The following is a 16,993-nucleotide window of genomic DNA, read 5'->3' as shown; positions in this document are numbered from 1 at the left end:
AAATCACAACATGCACTTTACTCTCACAGGGCACTGTTTTCTTGTCCCCTGCAGAGATGGGCATCAGGATTTTAAAGGAGAGAGAAGGGAGGTCCAGCGAAAGAGAAAATCTTATCTTCAACGACTGAAAGAAAAGGTATTTATTATCTTCCCACATATCATATTGGAGGACTGTTAACAATCACCTCTATGTTCAAATCTAATCATGTTGAATTGTAACTGGTCTCTTAAACATATTCTAATTCAGAAAATTTATTTATCCTTAAGTTTGCAGTCTGAGATTTACCTACTTCTCTAGTGAGTATATAAATATTCGTAAATGACTCCTTTGGAGTAGACAATAAGATGTCCTGGAGTGAAGGGGACAACTTGTTAAATGTGAGGTCTGTGGTTTCCTCTTTCCTACCTCTTTCCCTAAACTTTTTGTATCTTTATGGTCATTCAGTCATCACAAATTATTTATGCTTCTTCACCTACTCCTTTGAGGGTATTGAATAAAATAAATTTATAGGATAAAAAGCTGTGCTAGCAAAGAGAATCTTGACAATTCACCAAATATGTAGCCCTGTTAGTGAGACAAATCCTCTCTAACTCAAGGCACTTCCAATCTTGTGAAAGCCACTCATACAATACCAATAAAATTACATAGAGCAGTATTAAATACCACAAAGAATAACAAAATAAGCTAACAAAACCAACCAGGAGTCAGTTGGAGAACAACTTTTGTAGTATCATTTAATAAACATTTGTAAGACCAACTCTAGGAACTAATTAATTAGGTTATATTGCAGTGTGGCTTCCCATAAACCCCTACCATTGTAATCACATTATCGACTGTGTACCACATGAAATGCTCAATATTCAACTATTTTCTCCCATACAACTGGCAATTTTAGCAATTTTATATGCAACCTAATAGATAAAAGTATTAACCTTACGGAGTACTTTGTCTGCACTGCTGATAAATGTCTTAGTTATATTGACCACTGTGGTGTCGTTTTCCAAGCTGCTAGAACTGTTGGCAGTTAACACTTTTCAGCTGAGAGCATTTTGGAGCTTGTTCTCTGTTGAAGAGAGCTACCTCACTTATCCTCTTCTTAGGGACAGCCTGCATTCCAGAACAAGTCACTGGAAGATTAAAAGCACATCTCCCTTGCTCATGGTGGGCTGGATCTGAAGGGCAGGACTAACACCTGTGGGGACCACAGGACTGGCTGAGGCCTTTTTTGTGACTGCAGCTCAACCCAGTTCTTTTCTCTCCTTATCCTGCTTCCTTTTGTCCCTGCAGGTATTGAAATCAATGGCCAGTAAACTTCCTGCCAACTAATCCCTTTCTCAGAGTTGGCTTCCTAGGGAACCCAAATCACCACTTTTCTTTTATTTTCTTGTAATATGAAGAGGTTTTGCACAGTTGCAGGACACACAAGACCAAAGTAAAAGGAGCAGTGTATCTAATCCGAGAGATTTTATTTGTAAGACGAAGTACACACACACACATACATATACACAAATAAATTACCACATGTTTAGACAGCATGTCTCTAGCAACTTACAAGACAATTTTCATAAAATGTTCCTCCACAAAGTGCCATGGCCACAATTCCATTGGCTGACGTTTTTCCTAATTTTATCTCTGAGAAAAATAAAGTCAGGTAATCTCTCAATTTTTTAAAGTAAGCCAAGCACATTTTGGTAACTTTCCTAGGATCTCATAGCAACCTAACCAGTATATTTTTTATTAGAGATATGCATCCTTCTGTTTTGAATGACTTGAAGCGACAATTAAGACTAAACACCAAAGGCAAGAATAGAGTGTGCATGTGTGTCTGTGTGTATCATTTGCCTCAATGACTGAAAAGAAAAATAGAGGCAAAGCCCCAAGATATAAAAACCTAAAATTTTATAAGTTAAAGAATAAGCCTGAGTTGTGGTGTTAAGTGTCCAGGCACTGAGAACAATTCCACAAAAATAAATTGCTTTAGAGGGGAGATTTTTTCTTTTCTTTTCTATGAGTATTAATGATTGTTATATTTTATTGTCTATTTATTTCTTTTCCTTCGACAGAGGAAGTGGTAGGAATTGAAAGTGTAGCTAATAGAAATGGAGAGGTTTTCCCATGAGGACAAGGCCTTGCTGAAAAGAGGGGTGAAGGAAGTGCTGTAAGCAGAACTCCTGAAGCTGATCATTGCCAAAGTGAAGAAGGACAGCATCTCAAGAAAAAGCTATTCCTTGATTCAGAGAATCAGAAACAGTCAGGGCCTGAGCATGGAGTGGGGAATAATTCTCTAGAGATCCATCTTTATTCACTTCCATGTACAAGATGTATGATCATAAGCAAGTTATTTAATCCTCTTGAACCTATATTGCTTTATCTAAAATAGGCATAATTATATCTACCTAATTAGACTACTTTAAACATTAAATTACATCGTCTCCGTCATCAGACTGCTCAATATATTCAGTTTTCTAAGGAGTTGATGAGGTATATAAGAAAAAATGAATTATAATCAAACACACCTAACTTGGTTGCTTAATATATAGAGAGAATGCCAAACTCAATTTGATATTGAGCTATAATCTTTGCCTAACCCTGTTTCTGTTGTTTAAGTGAGACTGCATCCTTTTACATTATTGAGCTATAATCCTTGCCTAACCCTGGTTTTGTTCTGTTTAAGTGAGACTGCATCCTTTTACATTATTTAAGACACTGCAAGGAGAATGATTGCAGTAAATAGTGTTTCTTTCAAAATAACCATGTGAAAAGAAGTCACTATTGCCTATGAAAGGTGTAAAATAACAATGTCTACATATCTTTTTTCAGAACCTCAACAGGAAAGACAATTCAGTTTGGAATCCCAGAATATATAAAATATTTCACTACATCTATAAGCATTCAAAATATAGTTGTTTTTAGAAAATAAGTTGTATTATATTTTTGAATTATCATACATTAATAATATGAAAGGGTTTCATTGTAGCAAGTCCATACATGTGTACAATCTACTTTGAACATGTTCCCGCCACATTATTTTCCCATTCTTCTTCTTTCCTCTCCCCTTTCTTAAACATTTTGTGGGTTTTGTTATGCTATATAAATATATGTATATGCATGTAACATACTTCAATATGTATACACACAGATGTATATAATACTTTATCGTCTTCATCCTTCAATAATCTTTCTTTCCCCCCCTCCTATCTTCTCTTGATCCCCCCTAGACCATTCCCCTTTCACATTCATGTCCCATCATCATCATTTTTATCACTGTGATCACCACTATCATTTTAAGTCAAGTTTCCACAAATGGGCAAAAGCATGTGATAGTTGGCATTTTTAAACTTGGCTTTTCTCATTCAACATGATGATCTCCAGTTCTAACCAATTTCCTGCAAATGACAGAATTTCATTTTTCTTCTTAGTAATATATTTTTCTTTATGGTAAGTATATGCATATCTCTCTCTATATATATCATTTTTTCTTTATCTATTTATTGGTTGTTGGGTACCTTGGCTGATTCCACAGTTAAACCGTTGGGAATAGAGCTACAATAAACATGGATATGCAAGAAACAAAGCTGCAATGAACTCTCATATATTAATTTATTCTCGTTTGGATATATACCCAAGTTGTATGGTGGGGTCATAAAATAGGTCTATTTTTAGTTTCTTAAAGAACCTCCATGTTTATTTCAATAGTGGTTGCACTAGTTTACATTTCCACCACAGTTTATGTGGGTTCCTTTTTTCCCTGAATCCTCACCAGCATTTGTTTTTGTTTGTTTTCTTTATGATTACCAATCTGACTGAAGTGAAATAGAATTTTAATGGAGAGGTCTTTTTTTTTTTTTTTTTTTGCACTGCTGGAGTTTGAACTCAGGGTCTATACCTTGAGCCGCTCCACCAGCCCTTTTTTGTGATGGGTATTTTCAAGGTAGGGTCTTGCAAACCATTTGCTCTGGCTGGCTTTCAACTACTAGCTTCCTGATCTCTGCCTCCTGGTAGCTGGAAGTACAGGTGTGAGCCTTCTGCGGCTGGCTTTGGTGGAGTTTTGATTTGCGTCTTCTTTAGAGCTAAGGATGCTGCATGTTTCTTCATGTATTTGTTGGTTATTTGTACTTCTTCTGAGAACTGTCTATTCGGTTTGTTTGCCTATTTGTTAATTAGATTGTAATTTGTTATTTACTGTTTAGTTTTATGATCTCTTTGCATATTTTGGAAGGGAAGAAGGAAGAAAGGAAGGGAGGGAAGGACCAGGAGGAGGGAAGGAGAGAGTTCAGGTGCAAAGATACAATGGATTTAGCAGTAGTATAGGCAAATTATAAAACTAGGAAAAAGAGACTGAACAATGTCTGAGAAAGAAGAAGTGTCAAGTCTGGATAATGTCCTTAGTACATAATGTTGGTGATACTTTTAGTCATTGATTAACATCAAGTATTGCTATTGAATTCCACATAGCTGACACAGACTTCAATTTATATAATCCTAGATGCTTTTTCAGCTTTCTATGATATCACAAACACTTGAGTAGCCTCATCTTACAGTGATTGTGCATCTGGCTGGTTTTAGAGGCATGTGCAACTGCCTGATCTTCTTCCAATGGATCAATTAATTTTTTATCCGAAAGTAAAGTATGGCTTCTATCAGAGGGGGTTAGAAAAGTACCCTTAACATTTATTTATTTCATGGTTAGTTCTGAGGTGGTATTTTATGTAAAACACAAATTTTCTCACAAAAGAGAAGTGAAATGGTGACATTTTCCCTAACATTCCTTCTTTATCTTTAAACTGTCCTCATCAGGGGAAATTTTGTTTAAAGGGAAGAAAATCCTAATGTACTCATCACTGTAGGCCTTTAAGCAGTTTTTTAGTTTTTATGAGTGGTGCATAATGATTGTCTAAAGACATAAAGGGTAAATTATAGAATTGACCAGATACTTGTGTTAAAGAATGATTAACTAATCTATGTTGCCACTGCCACACTCTGAAGTCCTTTCTGTTGTCTAGGGAACTGCTATCAGTTCCATAGAGAATAGTGACACCAAGAGAGGACCACAATTCCAGAGATGATCAAGAGCTTTGCCAGCACCTCGTAGCAGTTCTCCTTATCCCACTCCAAGCTATCTTCCCTGCTTTCTTCTAATGTCCAACCTCCAACTGCAACTCAGCGCAAGCATAACTACTCACCTCACTTGGTCTGCACTGTGCACTCACTCTTCTGATGCTTAGGCAAACATGCCTCCTTCTTGCTGAACAAAACATGAGAAAAGAAATGCCAAGCCAGCAGAATGGAACAAACTTCCACACAAGCCAGGCTTCTAGTGTTTCTGTGAATTGCTTTTGATTACAAAACTCTTCTTGCTTCAATTTAGAACATGGTCAAACACAACCAATAAGGGGGAAAAGTCACACACAAGACACCAAACAAAGATAAAATGAATGTAAAACCTTATAATGACAACAAAGAGAAGGCAAAAATTTCTATAAGTAAAAGTTTCCTGATTTTTCACAAAGAAAATAACAGAAGTTTATAGAAGTTATAAATTTATATCACTTCATCTTCTGTATTATCTGAGACAAAAGATAAAACAGGATTGTGAGCTTTTTTTCAAACTTTGAGTTCTCACCAAATGTACTGCTCTGTTTTTCTGCTTCCACAACCCAATGAAAAGAAGAAACACAGAGGAGGAGAAAACAGGAATAAGAAATGACAGTTTATACTCTAGAAGTCTTTACTTTTAGAATTGTGAACTATAAACCAGAACCTGCTGACAGCCATGTTTCCTGAGTTTGTAGCTGGCCACGGTCTCACAAATTCATAATTACAAGGATTCCAAGGACCTTGAGCTCAGAGATGACCTTTGAAGGCTTGGATTGGTCAGCATTTCCTTTTACTACATATAGTACCCCAAGATGCTTTCAGTTTATTTTTCTGTTACCTAAATTACTTAATACTAAGATTAGGGTTGCTGACACTCATTACCACGAAAATCCTATCCAAAATAGTAGACAACTCAACATGACTCCATGATAGAATCTTTCCATCATTCCTAAGCCAAAGTGAAATACTTTAGCTTCTCCCAGTCCAAGCCTGGATAGGCACGGAACATAGCTGGGTAAGATGTGCAGTTAGGGTGGTCAGGGTTCATCTATGAGGATCTAGAAAGCAGATGGCTGGAAAATTAGATTCAAATTGCCAAGAATAGTCATAATGTGGAAATGTGATTTTCCACCTCATTGACACATTTGTACTCTTGCTTGAGCAAGTAGCCTAGAGAAAAACAAATTCATGAAAATAAATCCTGTTAGAGAGAGAACTGAGAACTGTCCCAGAGAATAGATCTGCGTGCGAGAAGAGGAGCTGTAAGGTCATTAGATCTACTGAATTTTAGGAAGGAGAAGTGTAAGCGAAGTTTCAAACATAGAAAGAACAGTAGCAATCAAACTACCTGTGACTAATTTTATCTGAATCTTAGTTTTCTGGGGCTGGTTTTGATCACTGTAGAATCTCAGAAGGGCTGGAAATCTCCCTACTCTACCACTGCAGTTGTGGGTGGTCTAATGATCACTGTTGACTTCTACACCAAGAAGACTACAAGAAGTTACCTGGCTTGAAACTCTCCCAACAGACAAAGTATAGTGTAGAATTTAAACACAGCAACATTAGCACAGGTGTAAAGGCTTTCATGCATTAAAATAATAAAAGAAGAATGGGGCAAGAAATGAAGCTTAATTGAAAAGGACAGAGCAAGCACTGGAAACCACTTGTACTCACGACAGTAACAGAGCCATGGTGAGAGACAGCCTCTGTCTGTACATGCCCAGTAGGCCTGACATCAATATATGATAAAAGTAAATACATAAATAGACACAAAAGCAAAACATAAGAAAAGACATGGCGGAAGTACAGTTAATACGTTTGCCAGCATGGCTTTCAAAAGAACAGAGCACATCAGGCAATCTTCGTAGATTCTTTTTTTTCCTAAGAAAATCACATACTTAACAGAGAAAAACAAAGCACATGTCACTGTTGTTAACCTCTTTTATACTTAGCAAGAGCAAAGACAAATATATTGTTAGTAATTTGAAATGTTTATTCTCTTGGTTTAAAATACACCTTTTTCATACCTTACCTCTATATGCTGATGTTTTAGCACCTCTGCTTTCTTATTCCTGTCATTCCATCCCAACTCCACACAACATGCCGGTGTTCTTATGGAAAATTTCTCCATTTATTTGGATTTGGAATAACGTACTTGCTTCAATACTACCTGGATTTTATTTGTAAAGAACAGTTTAATTGACTCAGACATGACTACTACTCCCCCCTGTTGAAAGGATTGTAAATAACAAGTTAATAAAAAATGAAAATGATTCCAATGTGGGGTAAGTATATAAGAAATAATATTAATAAATATATTCTGTAGTACTTTCAAGAGTGACTGAGAAAATGGTACTACTAATGAAAACTTAATTGGTAAGATGAGATGTAAGGTGAATTAGGCTTTATATAATCCCATGAGGCCAATTCACTACCAGTTCCACATTCCATTTTCTTATAAATTCTCAGTTTATAGAAAGGATGTATCAGTATTAACTATAAGTCGATCATAGCAGGGCGAGAAAAAGAAACTAGATTCTTATCTTGCTCAGTTGCATTTACTGAGATCACTAGATTTCACCAAGTTGCTGCTTAAAAAAAAAAACTATCAGCAGATTCTTTAATATAGAAAATAAAGTGGTAAGCAAGGTTAAAATGTTCAACCTTTTCATTCATAAATGATGCAAAGTAGGCACAAATGTCCCCACCAAACTTACACACATAGAGAAAAATCCTACCAAACTAATCTTTGTTGAAACGTTTTCAAGTAAACTCTGGAATTTAGCTAAAATACTATTAGAAGCACTACAATCCTCCAAGACCCTGGAGATTGCAGGAGCCACAAAAGATTCAGGTAGTGAGCAGAAGGTGCAAACCAGGTAGAGATGGACCATAAAAGACTTTAGTGGTCAATTAAACTAAAAATGTTTAATTGTTAGAATTACTCTAACAATTGAATTATGACATTAACTCAACAAAAGCTTCCAGATTTCTTTTAAAGTCTGCAAATCCTTGTTTACATGTAGGATCCATTCTTCCATGATACTTAAACATATCTGAAGTCTGTCTCTCCATAGCTATCATTTCTACATTTCAAGGAATGTTGAATGCAAATACAGAAAGAAGTGAAAAATAAACACTTGATTTTATGGAAAATGAAGTTGCCATTTGTCCCCTTTCCCAAACTTTCCATGGTAATCATTCCTTCTGTGCATGCCTCACTGAAGGCACTTCTCACTTTGATTACTTGCTTCAATATCTTTCTGCCCTTCCACACTTTGAACTCCTGAAGACAGAAATTCATTCACCTTTGTGTTCACAGTACCTCAAGCCTGATATATTGTAGGAATGCAATTAAATATGCAGAAACAAAACATTTTGTTCTGTTCATGTCACTTACTCTTCCAGTGTGTCTTTTTTTTATTATTATTTTTAAGAGCCAATCTCATACTCTTTGTCCTGTGTCCCACAATTCAAAATAGCTACAAGATTTCATCAATATTATGAAGATTTGATTCAATTTAATCAATATCAAAGTTGTAATGTCATTCAGCAGAGCACTGCCTACTAGTATTTGGGTAGTTGTAGTGATTGGAACTAAAACATAAAATCAGTTTAGTAAAGATTAAAGTTTTCCTCATTTCCTCCTATTAAAGTTGATAGCCATCATCTGAAAAGTCTTGCTGAACTAATCTTCAAGGTATTTTAACTGGTAATTTAGGGCAGGAAGATTAATCTGTATGATGCTAGAATGGTGGATACCTATTAGTGTACATTTATAGAAACCCATGGACTGTATGGCACCGAGAGTGAATTCTAATGTCAGCTGTGACTTTCGATGCCAAGGGCGTATCAATGCAGATATTGATTGTCACAGATACACCACAGTGAAGAGGGATGTTGTTAATCGTGGAGTTTGGAGTATGGTGAGGAGTGGAATAAGTGGGAACTCTGTACTTTCTACTCAATTTTATTGTGAATCCAAAACTGCTCTAAAAATAAAGTATTAGTTTAGGCAAACAGAAAGCACTAAGACTCATAAAGTATTACTTTTCTTAGGGCCCCAACTTAAGAGTGAATAATTCCACAGAGAAAAAATAAAAGCAAGATTGTTTGTGAAAGCCACTACTTTTTCTGTTGTTTTTTCTGAAGTCCTTTACATCTCTACCTAAGTCATTAATTCAATAAAGCTATCAATTAATAGTTTGTCTTTTCTTAATATTGCTCTTTTAAAAAGGGACAGTGTGTGACAGTATGTGAAATCCAAAGGGAACTCTCAATGCTCTGCCATGGGTTCCTCAGCCTTCCCTGATTACTGGACTAATGTGCCTTACTCTGGCAGAATTCAGACTTGGCATGTTCTAGTAAGTGACCTTGGAAAGAGCCAATACTTCCCAAACTTATTTGGTCCTCTAACTTTTACTTCAGCTCTTCTTTCTTGCAATGCTTATGAACATGCAAAAGGACTATTATCGCAGAAACATACTTAGGAAATTGTATATTTGGATGATAACATAGTAGGCTGTTAAAAACAATCTTTGAATAATTTTCTCTAACATAACCTAAACAGAATTATCTATAGCAGTGACAGGTTATCAGTAAACAAACGTGAGCAATGCTAAAGATTTTAACAGGAAAGTAACCATGAGCTGAACCACAGGAAGTAAACAAATGTCTTTATGTCATCAGTCTTTTAGCCTTATCAATTTTGTTTTGGTCACTTCCAAAGAGGACAGCTCATCTCACTAATCTCCTTTCTTAATGGACTATGTTATCTTTTTAACATCAAATGATGCTACTACATACAATATGTTCATAACTGTACAAGTGGATTTTGTAGTACTCTAAATTTGTATCCTTCAAATATTATTTATTCTAATGATAGACTCAGGACAGGAAAATTAATGTTCTTCACATTTTGAAACAGATCTACTTAATACCACCAGAAGCCTCTCTTAGTAAAAACTACTATCCTCTCAGGGGCAAAATCCAAAGAAGGTTTAAGGTAAACAGGGTACTTTATAAAAACTCACACTCTATGTAAACTCTGTAAGAGCTCATATTGCACTCATGCCTCTAATCTAAGTAATAAGTCATTGAGTTCCTTGGATTGTTTTTTAAGACTTTAATCTTAATTAGAGCTAGACTACATCTCTCCAGAAACACTGCCAAAATTTGAAGATCCTCACCCAAATAGTCCAAATTATCGATCTATCCAAGTTAATTCTCATTATGCTTTGAGTGGTTTTGCTCCTCAAACACTGTGTGATTCTACAGTATAAAACACTTACTTGTCACGCCATATCTCTATATCAACTATACTTTTGTGTATAGGTTTGCTTTTAATTGTACGTTGTTCTTTTCCTAAATGCAAGCAATTGCAATTTAATATTAGTTATATTCTTAATGTATAGTAAGACAATATTAAAATGATGTACCCTTTAAAATCATCTTATGCATCACCAGTAGAATATTTAGGGTACACCTGGGAAAATGTTAACATGAAGATTTCCTGCAATGGAAATAAGAGATGGGGTCAATGTGGGCAAGGTAAAGAAAGTTTCTCATGCTCTCCTTCCTACCAGATAGGTGCAAAAGCAATCAAGCAGAAAATGTGTGCTTATACTGCTTCCTGGAGAAGAAAAAGAACGTTTAAAATATTGTAATCAGAAGATTTCATAGTCCAGGACTGTCCAAAACATTGGGAAGGGGGTACAACTTTACTGTTGAGTTTCTGTGTTAAACAATGAATATACCAAATGAAACATTTTGTGGAAGATACAGTTTTCAAGAAGCATGAATCTCCTCAAACCAAAAACAGACATTGTAAATGCTTGAGACATGGGGTACATGACTGTGTGCCTCTATATTTTGAATTTTCTTTCTTTGTAATCAAGTGACCTGCTCTCATTTGGTTAAGTTTCAACCACAAGACATCACTGTACACTTTTTTTTCAACATACACGTCACGACACACCAAGAAAGGAGGAACTTCCAGTGTCTGTGGTAACATCACTTGATAAACAGCGCCTGTCTGCCTTTACTATATAAAGCAGCAGGAACGTTGACTAACAGACATTTGCTGTGAGAGGACCATGAGAGCAGCAGCCATATCCAAACCAAAGCTGGACACAATGCCAGGAATGTTCTTCTCCACTAACCCAAAGGGCTTGAAAGAAACTGGTCGTTCACTTCTAGATGACAAAACTCAAAAACGGAGGCCAAAGACTTTGTAAGTGCATTCATGTCTCACTCAGATTATCATTAATGGCAAAGGGATTGTGAATGGAAGGCAAAGACTATGTGTATTTAGTTCAGCCAGATCAGAGCAATTACCTGTTGTGACTTATAAGTAAGATTCTTTTGTATTAAGAAGTCACTTATATTCCAACATTAGAGTATGTGGGAATCTTTCCAGACATTGACTCATAAAACTGAGCTCTATTTTAATATAGAAAAATGTTGCATCAGCTATTTTTATTATTGCTTTATACCTTGGCAATTTCCCAGTGCTTTCCTTTTGCAAATAAAATTAATTCCACTGGAGAAATATAAATGTTCACTTTCTGTCTTTTGTAGTGGAATGGACATGAGAGCATACTTGAGATCTATGATCCCACATCTGGAATCTGGAATGAAATCTTCCAAGTCCAAGGAGATGTATGTATAGGGAATTATTATTATCATTTACAAGAGCAGCCTAGAAATTAGCTCTCTATCCTAGTAAAAGGTTAATATTTCATGCATTGTGCTGTATTTCTTTTATATAACATGCCAAACAAGATTAGAATATTTTAATTACTAATTTACCAATGTAAATTAAATACAAACATATATGCACATATTTACTATTTATTTTCACTGTCAGATTTTATCTATTTGGATACTTTTCAAAATTTCTTAGCAGATTTTTTCATAAATATAGTTATTATAGGGGACTTTTATACATAATTGTTAATGAAATTTATTAGAATTAGCTGGGCATGGGGGAACATGCCTGTAATCTCAGCACTCAGGTGACATAGGCAGGAGGATTGTGAACTCAAGTCAAGCTTCGGATACATAGTAAGTTCCAGGCTAATCTGGGCTACATAGTGAAACCCTGTTTCAAAAAAATATTATGAGAATAAGAATCTTAGTTTATGAAATTATTAAATTACAGCAGCCATTCTTATCTCATTGGGTTTATACAAAAATATTTTATTAATTGATGTAAATTTTGTTCCCTGCAGACTTTCTGCTGATGAAGTAATACAGTGGTCTCAGTCTCTGGAAAAACTTCTTGCCAACCAAAGTAAGCATGTGTCAACTCTTGAGTGCTTCTGGATTTAGCTCTATACCCTAATAGAGTGAATGGCTTCATTAAAATATAGTGTTCTCTATATGACAGTGTGCCAAAAGTCATATTCTAGTTTTGTGTAGTCATTGATAGCTTCAGCAGGTTACACCTCTTCGTGATAAAATGTTGACTTAGCTTTCAATTTTACCTCCACCCTTGAGACATATCTGCCAAAAAGTTAGAGTTTTTATGTCATTATAGGAACAAAATTTAAATTATGCCGGGTTTCTGAAGTTTACAGCTTTTAAAAGTAAACCAACATGAGAACTGCCACTTTGATAGCTGCCAAAAGAATGTGTCTTTTACAGTTGGATGTAAAAAGAAGGATTCACTCATTCAATTAATGTTTTATCATTCATGTACTCGTCTACTTGCTCCTTTGTCTGGTAGGCATTTTAGAGGCAGCAAGGATTCAAACATAAAGACACAGTCCCTCAATATCTTGAAGGTGGTCGGGACACATCAAGTAAATAATTGCATTGTATATCACACAATAAATGTTTTAACCTTGGTAAGATATAAGGATTTTTAAACACATGTTCGGGTATTTTCTTAGGGGTGGGGCATTTTCTGATGAAAGAGGGGAAAGAATGAACTCAGCTTATCCTCCCCTTGTCATGGGTATTGTAATGTTACTGGTATTAGAATTTTGTTTGGAGGTGCAGAGAAGCAGCCTTTTCTCCCCAGAAATGCTCGAAGGAATCTTGCTTGGGGATGGAGTAGTTGAACCTAGTTCATCCATCTTAGTATTAGACTTTGTTTACATTTCAGCTAAACAAATACATGGCACAGAAATGACAAATAAGACTCAGCAAATATAATAACTCTAGCAATATAATCAGCATATAAGGTACATAGGTGATATGTAGGCCTAACACTATCTAACATGAATTAGATGAGGAAATTTTATGTTTAATTATTAACACTATGGTAATTCCTTTTATCATTAATGTTTGCTTGCCTGCCTCTACACTCTGGCTAAAATGTTGATATCAACAAGAAACAACATTATTTTATAATCAGGCCAGACCAATTTAAATTTAAACATGGATGGAAGCAAAGTAGTTTGTATCCATGGTAAGCAGTTATGTGACTGTAGACAAGTTTGCCTGATCCCAGATTCCTCTTCTACACATAAAAGAATCTCTAAGGTTTTCTCTTTTCTGCAAAGTATGACAAAGATATTTCAACAGTGGCCATCCCTTTCTACTATAGAATACAATAGTATTTTTAAGTAAATTTCTTCTTCAAGTTATTCATTTTATTGGCTCAATTAATTTAATTATCTTAATACCCCCTTTTTTTTTAGCTGGTCAAGATGTCTTTGGAAATTTCTTAAAGTCTGAGTTCAGTGAGGAGAATATTGAGTTCTGGCTGGCTTGTGAGGACTATAAGAAAACAGAGTCTGATCTTCTGTATTCTAAGGCAGAGAAGATATACAAAGCTTTTGTGCATTCAGATGCAGCTAAACAAGTGAGTGTTAAGTTCATTATTATCAGTGTCTATGTAAAAGAATTTAGGTGCACATATCAAGATGAAATCCCATCTGAGTATCATACATACTCTCTTACATAGTTCTATATAGTTAAGTATGTTCACATAGTTCAGTGTAATGATTTATTCTTAGTATCTATGAAGATTTCAGCATAGAAAATGAAAAAAAAAAGATTTAGCAAAGCTATTTAACATGATAGGGGTGGGGAAGAGAGTAAGGGTGGTACTGCCAGACCTCCATAGCAGAGAATCCTTAATAAGCTATCATATCTCAGATAAGATATAATACAGTACAATATGTACAATCACAGAAGCAAAAAATGTTCAGTTAAGAGCAGTGTTTATCTTCCAGTAAAATATTCTTGGCCCAAACAGAAAATAGCTACCCAAAGTATGTTGTCATCCAGTAAATCTTAAATGCCCATGTCACTCTACTTTGTTATATATCCTATCTTAAATAGATATTAAAACTTTTCATGTCTTCCCCTTTTCATTTCTCAAATGCATATGACAAAACATAGTGGAAAAACTTGGGGGATATTTCTTTCTGTCTCTTCCACACCCAGTATAGAGCTGGTTTACAATTGGCATTCAAGAGATATTTAAACTGATGTAAATGAGGATGTAAAACCACTTTCTTGAAGAACTTCAAAAAACCCAGTAACATCACAAACTTTACCATAAATGGGAACTGTATATTAATAACCATGGATTTTATTTTTAGATCAATATTGACTTTCGGACTAGAGAATCTACAGCCAAGAAGATTAAAGCACCAACCCTTACATCTTTTGATGAAGCCCAGAAAGTCATATATTCTCTTATGGAGAAGGACTCGTATCCCAGGTTCCTAAAATCAGACATTTACTTAAATCTTCTAAACGACCTTCAGGCTAATAGCCTAAAGTGAGTAGTTCCTGGCTGAACAGAGTTAAAGGATGGTATCAAGGATGGAAGGAATGTGCCAGTTTGGCTGCCTGGGTGAACAGTTTGGCCTGTTTTGGTGACTTGACAGGCCTGAGGAAGAACAAATGACTCAGAATGGATGAACGTGGATGTTATCCAGTGCAGGTTTGAAGAAGCCTAAGCAAGAAGAATGCTGAGACAATAAAAGGAAGGAGAAACTGTGGCACTCTCATAACATACAGTGGACATCTATATTAGAAAACCCCTAGAGCTAAAAAGGCCAGGTAACAGTCTACATAGAAACTGTGAATAAAATTCATGAGACTGACTATAGCATGCTGTAAGCTTCAAGGTCAACTGACAGCTATGCTGCATATTATTGTGTAGGAACTGTACTGAACTGCTGAAATCTCCTTATGTGTTTCACTCCACCATTATTATTATCAACACAGAGGTATTTGTTTTGTTTGAGTATATTCAGGTTGGAAGTGATAAACAGAACAATGTGTTTAACTTAAGCTAGTGGCCTTAAAACTAGGAAGTCAGAATATATTTGTAAATTAAATTATCACAGTGTCATTAATAAATGTGAGTTTTGTATTAAAATATATATAAACAAGTCTTTTTGCCATTTTTCATTGCCATTTTTTAATCTGGCATTTTTTTCCTCTGATTAAAAAAAAATTGAAACAAGGGCCGTGACTTTCTGCTAGCTATTAAATATCTAAAATTGTTAATGAATATTATATTTTATTTATTAAATTGGGCAGAATTCATCCATTTTCTCTCTTCTGTCACCATAAATTAAAATCAAACAAATATGATCTCATGAAGTCCAGCTTCAAACAGATGAGAAATTAATGTAGTCTGTTATAAAGAGACAGAAAAGTTATTTTAAGAATTAATTCAACTAACAACTGACAGTTTGCTGTGATTTAATGTTTGTTAAACTCAGATGTATAATCTGAAATATTTTTTTCATTCAATGTTCATAACAATGGTTTGAAAGCTGAGACCTAAAAAGATTAAATCACAAACTCCCCAACTTCACCAACTCTCAGAATTACCTGAAATTCTTAAACACATAAAGACCCCTATTTTGGGACCTCATCCAGGCTGACTTAGTCAGAAATTCCAGGGGGTAGAATATGGGAATCTATATTTAAAAGGAAACTGCTGGTGATTCTGAAGATGATTTGAGGTGTGACAATGCTAGGGAGTGCTCACAGGTTTGCTGACTATAAACCCTGTGTTTTTTCCTACTGTACAATACTGCCACCCACTGACCAGAAAACATTTCCTAGATCACCGAAATCTACAACAATCCCAAGTGTCACTCAATAGGAAAATAAGACTCCCCTGAAAGTATCAGCTATCAACACCAGGAAAATAATAGATACGGCTGACATATTCGTGTATAAATTGTACAGTTGAATCTCCCCATGCACCTGTGCTCCATATCTTATCTAACAATCTGCCATCTCCATATCATAACAAACTACGATGCATATTCTCACTACAAGTTTTCCCAGTCATCAGATGATAAGGAGCAATATGTACAGCAGGTTTAAAAAAATTACTCTTAAGTTTCCATTGGACTGAGTCTAAATTAGCTCTACCTTAGGTTTTATTCAATGCTTTAACCGGTCATATTATTTAATATGGTCATTATCTACAAGTTTCTTGCTCCTCTTATTCATTCACCACCAAATCTTGTCAATCTTCCTTCTACAACCAGAGTCTGTGGTATGTTATCTGGTCACTTCTATTCTTCCCACCCTGGTATAGGCTCTTGTTGCTTGCAGTTCACACAGCCTATTCTCTCTCTTTCCAGCCTCTTTTCTCTAATTCATCCTTTAGTAGACTACATACAGCTTCTAAAGTACAGATTTAGACAAATAATTTTCCATGACCTATAAAAGGATATTGAAATGTCTCCTTCTGGAGTTCAGCCCGTCACCCAGAGTGACTTTCTCAGTACAGTTTCCATTATTCTCCTCTGAGTACCTCTCCTACTTTGACCTCACACTGGACTACTCACCTGTTTTGCACAAGCCTTGTAATAGTCATGGTTAAAAACTCTTTTCATAATCTCCAGGTCTTTGGTGAATCTCTGCTCTCTAACTGAAATAACATTTCCTTCCCTCTTCCAGTTT

The 16,993-nt window shown here is 35.5% G+C and overlaps 1 protein-coding gene across 2 annotated transcripts; it reads left to right on the top strand.

Moving 5' to 3' along the window:
* Positions 1-11,146: 11,146 nt before the first annotated feature.
* On the top strand, positions 11,147-15,456 carry Rgs1 (regulator of G protein signaling 1). Of its 2 annotated transcripts, XM_020179604.2 has the most exons (5): positions 11,149-11,330; positions 11,678-11,758; positions 12,331-12,392; positions 13,747-13,910; positions 14,656-15,456. In XM_020179604.2, the coding sequence occupies exons 1-5, from the start codon at positions 11,194-11,196 to the stop codon at positions 14,839-14,841; spliced, it is 630 nt and encodes a 209-aa protein (XP_020035193.1). In that variant the 5' UTR covers positions 11,149-11,193; the 3' UTR covers positions 14,842-15,456. The 2 variants fall into 2 exon arrangements, with proteins under 2 accessions (XP_073903326.1, XP_020035193.1); XM_074047225.1 differs by lacking the exon at positions 11,678-11,758 and having other exon boundaries at positions 11,147-11,330.
* Positions 15,457-16,993: the final 1,537 nt, after the last annotated feature.

This window comes from Castor canadensis, chromosome 11, assembly GCF_047511655.1.
Source record: "Castor canadensis chromosome 11, mCasCan1.hap1v2, whole genome shotgun sequence".
NCBI lineage: Eukaryota > Metazoa > Chordata > Mammalia > Rodentia > Castoridae > Castor > Castor canadensis.
This window is presented reverse-complemented; position numbering and strand designations above follow the sequence as displayed.

Excerpts from the sequence above, each read along its gene's own strand:
- Rgs1 (XM_020179604.2), top strand. The coding sequence starts at position 11,194 with ATGAGAGCAGCAGCCATATCCAAACCAAAGCTGGACACAATGCCAGGA. Across the intron at positions 11,331-11,677 it reads AAACGGAGGCCAAAGACTTT|TGGAATGGACATGAGAGCAT; the intron begins GTAAGTGCATTC and ends TGTCTTTTGTAG. Across the intron at positions 11,759-12,330 it reads TCTTCCAAGTCCAAGGAGAT|ACTTTCTGCTGATGAAGTAA; the intron begins GTATGTATAGGG and ends TGTTCCCTGCAG.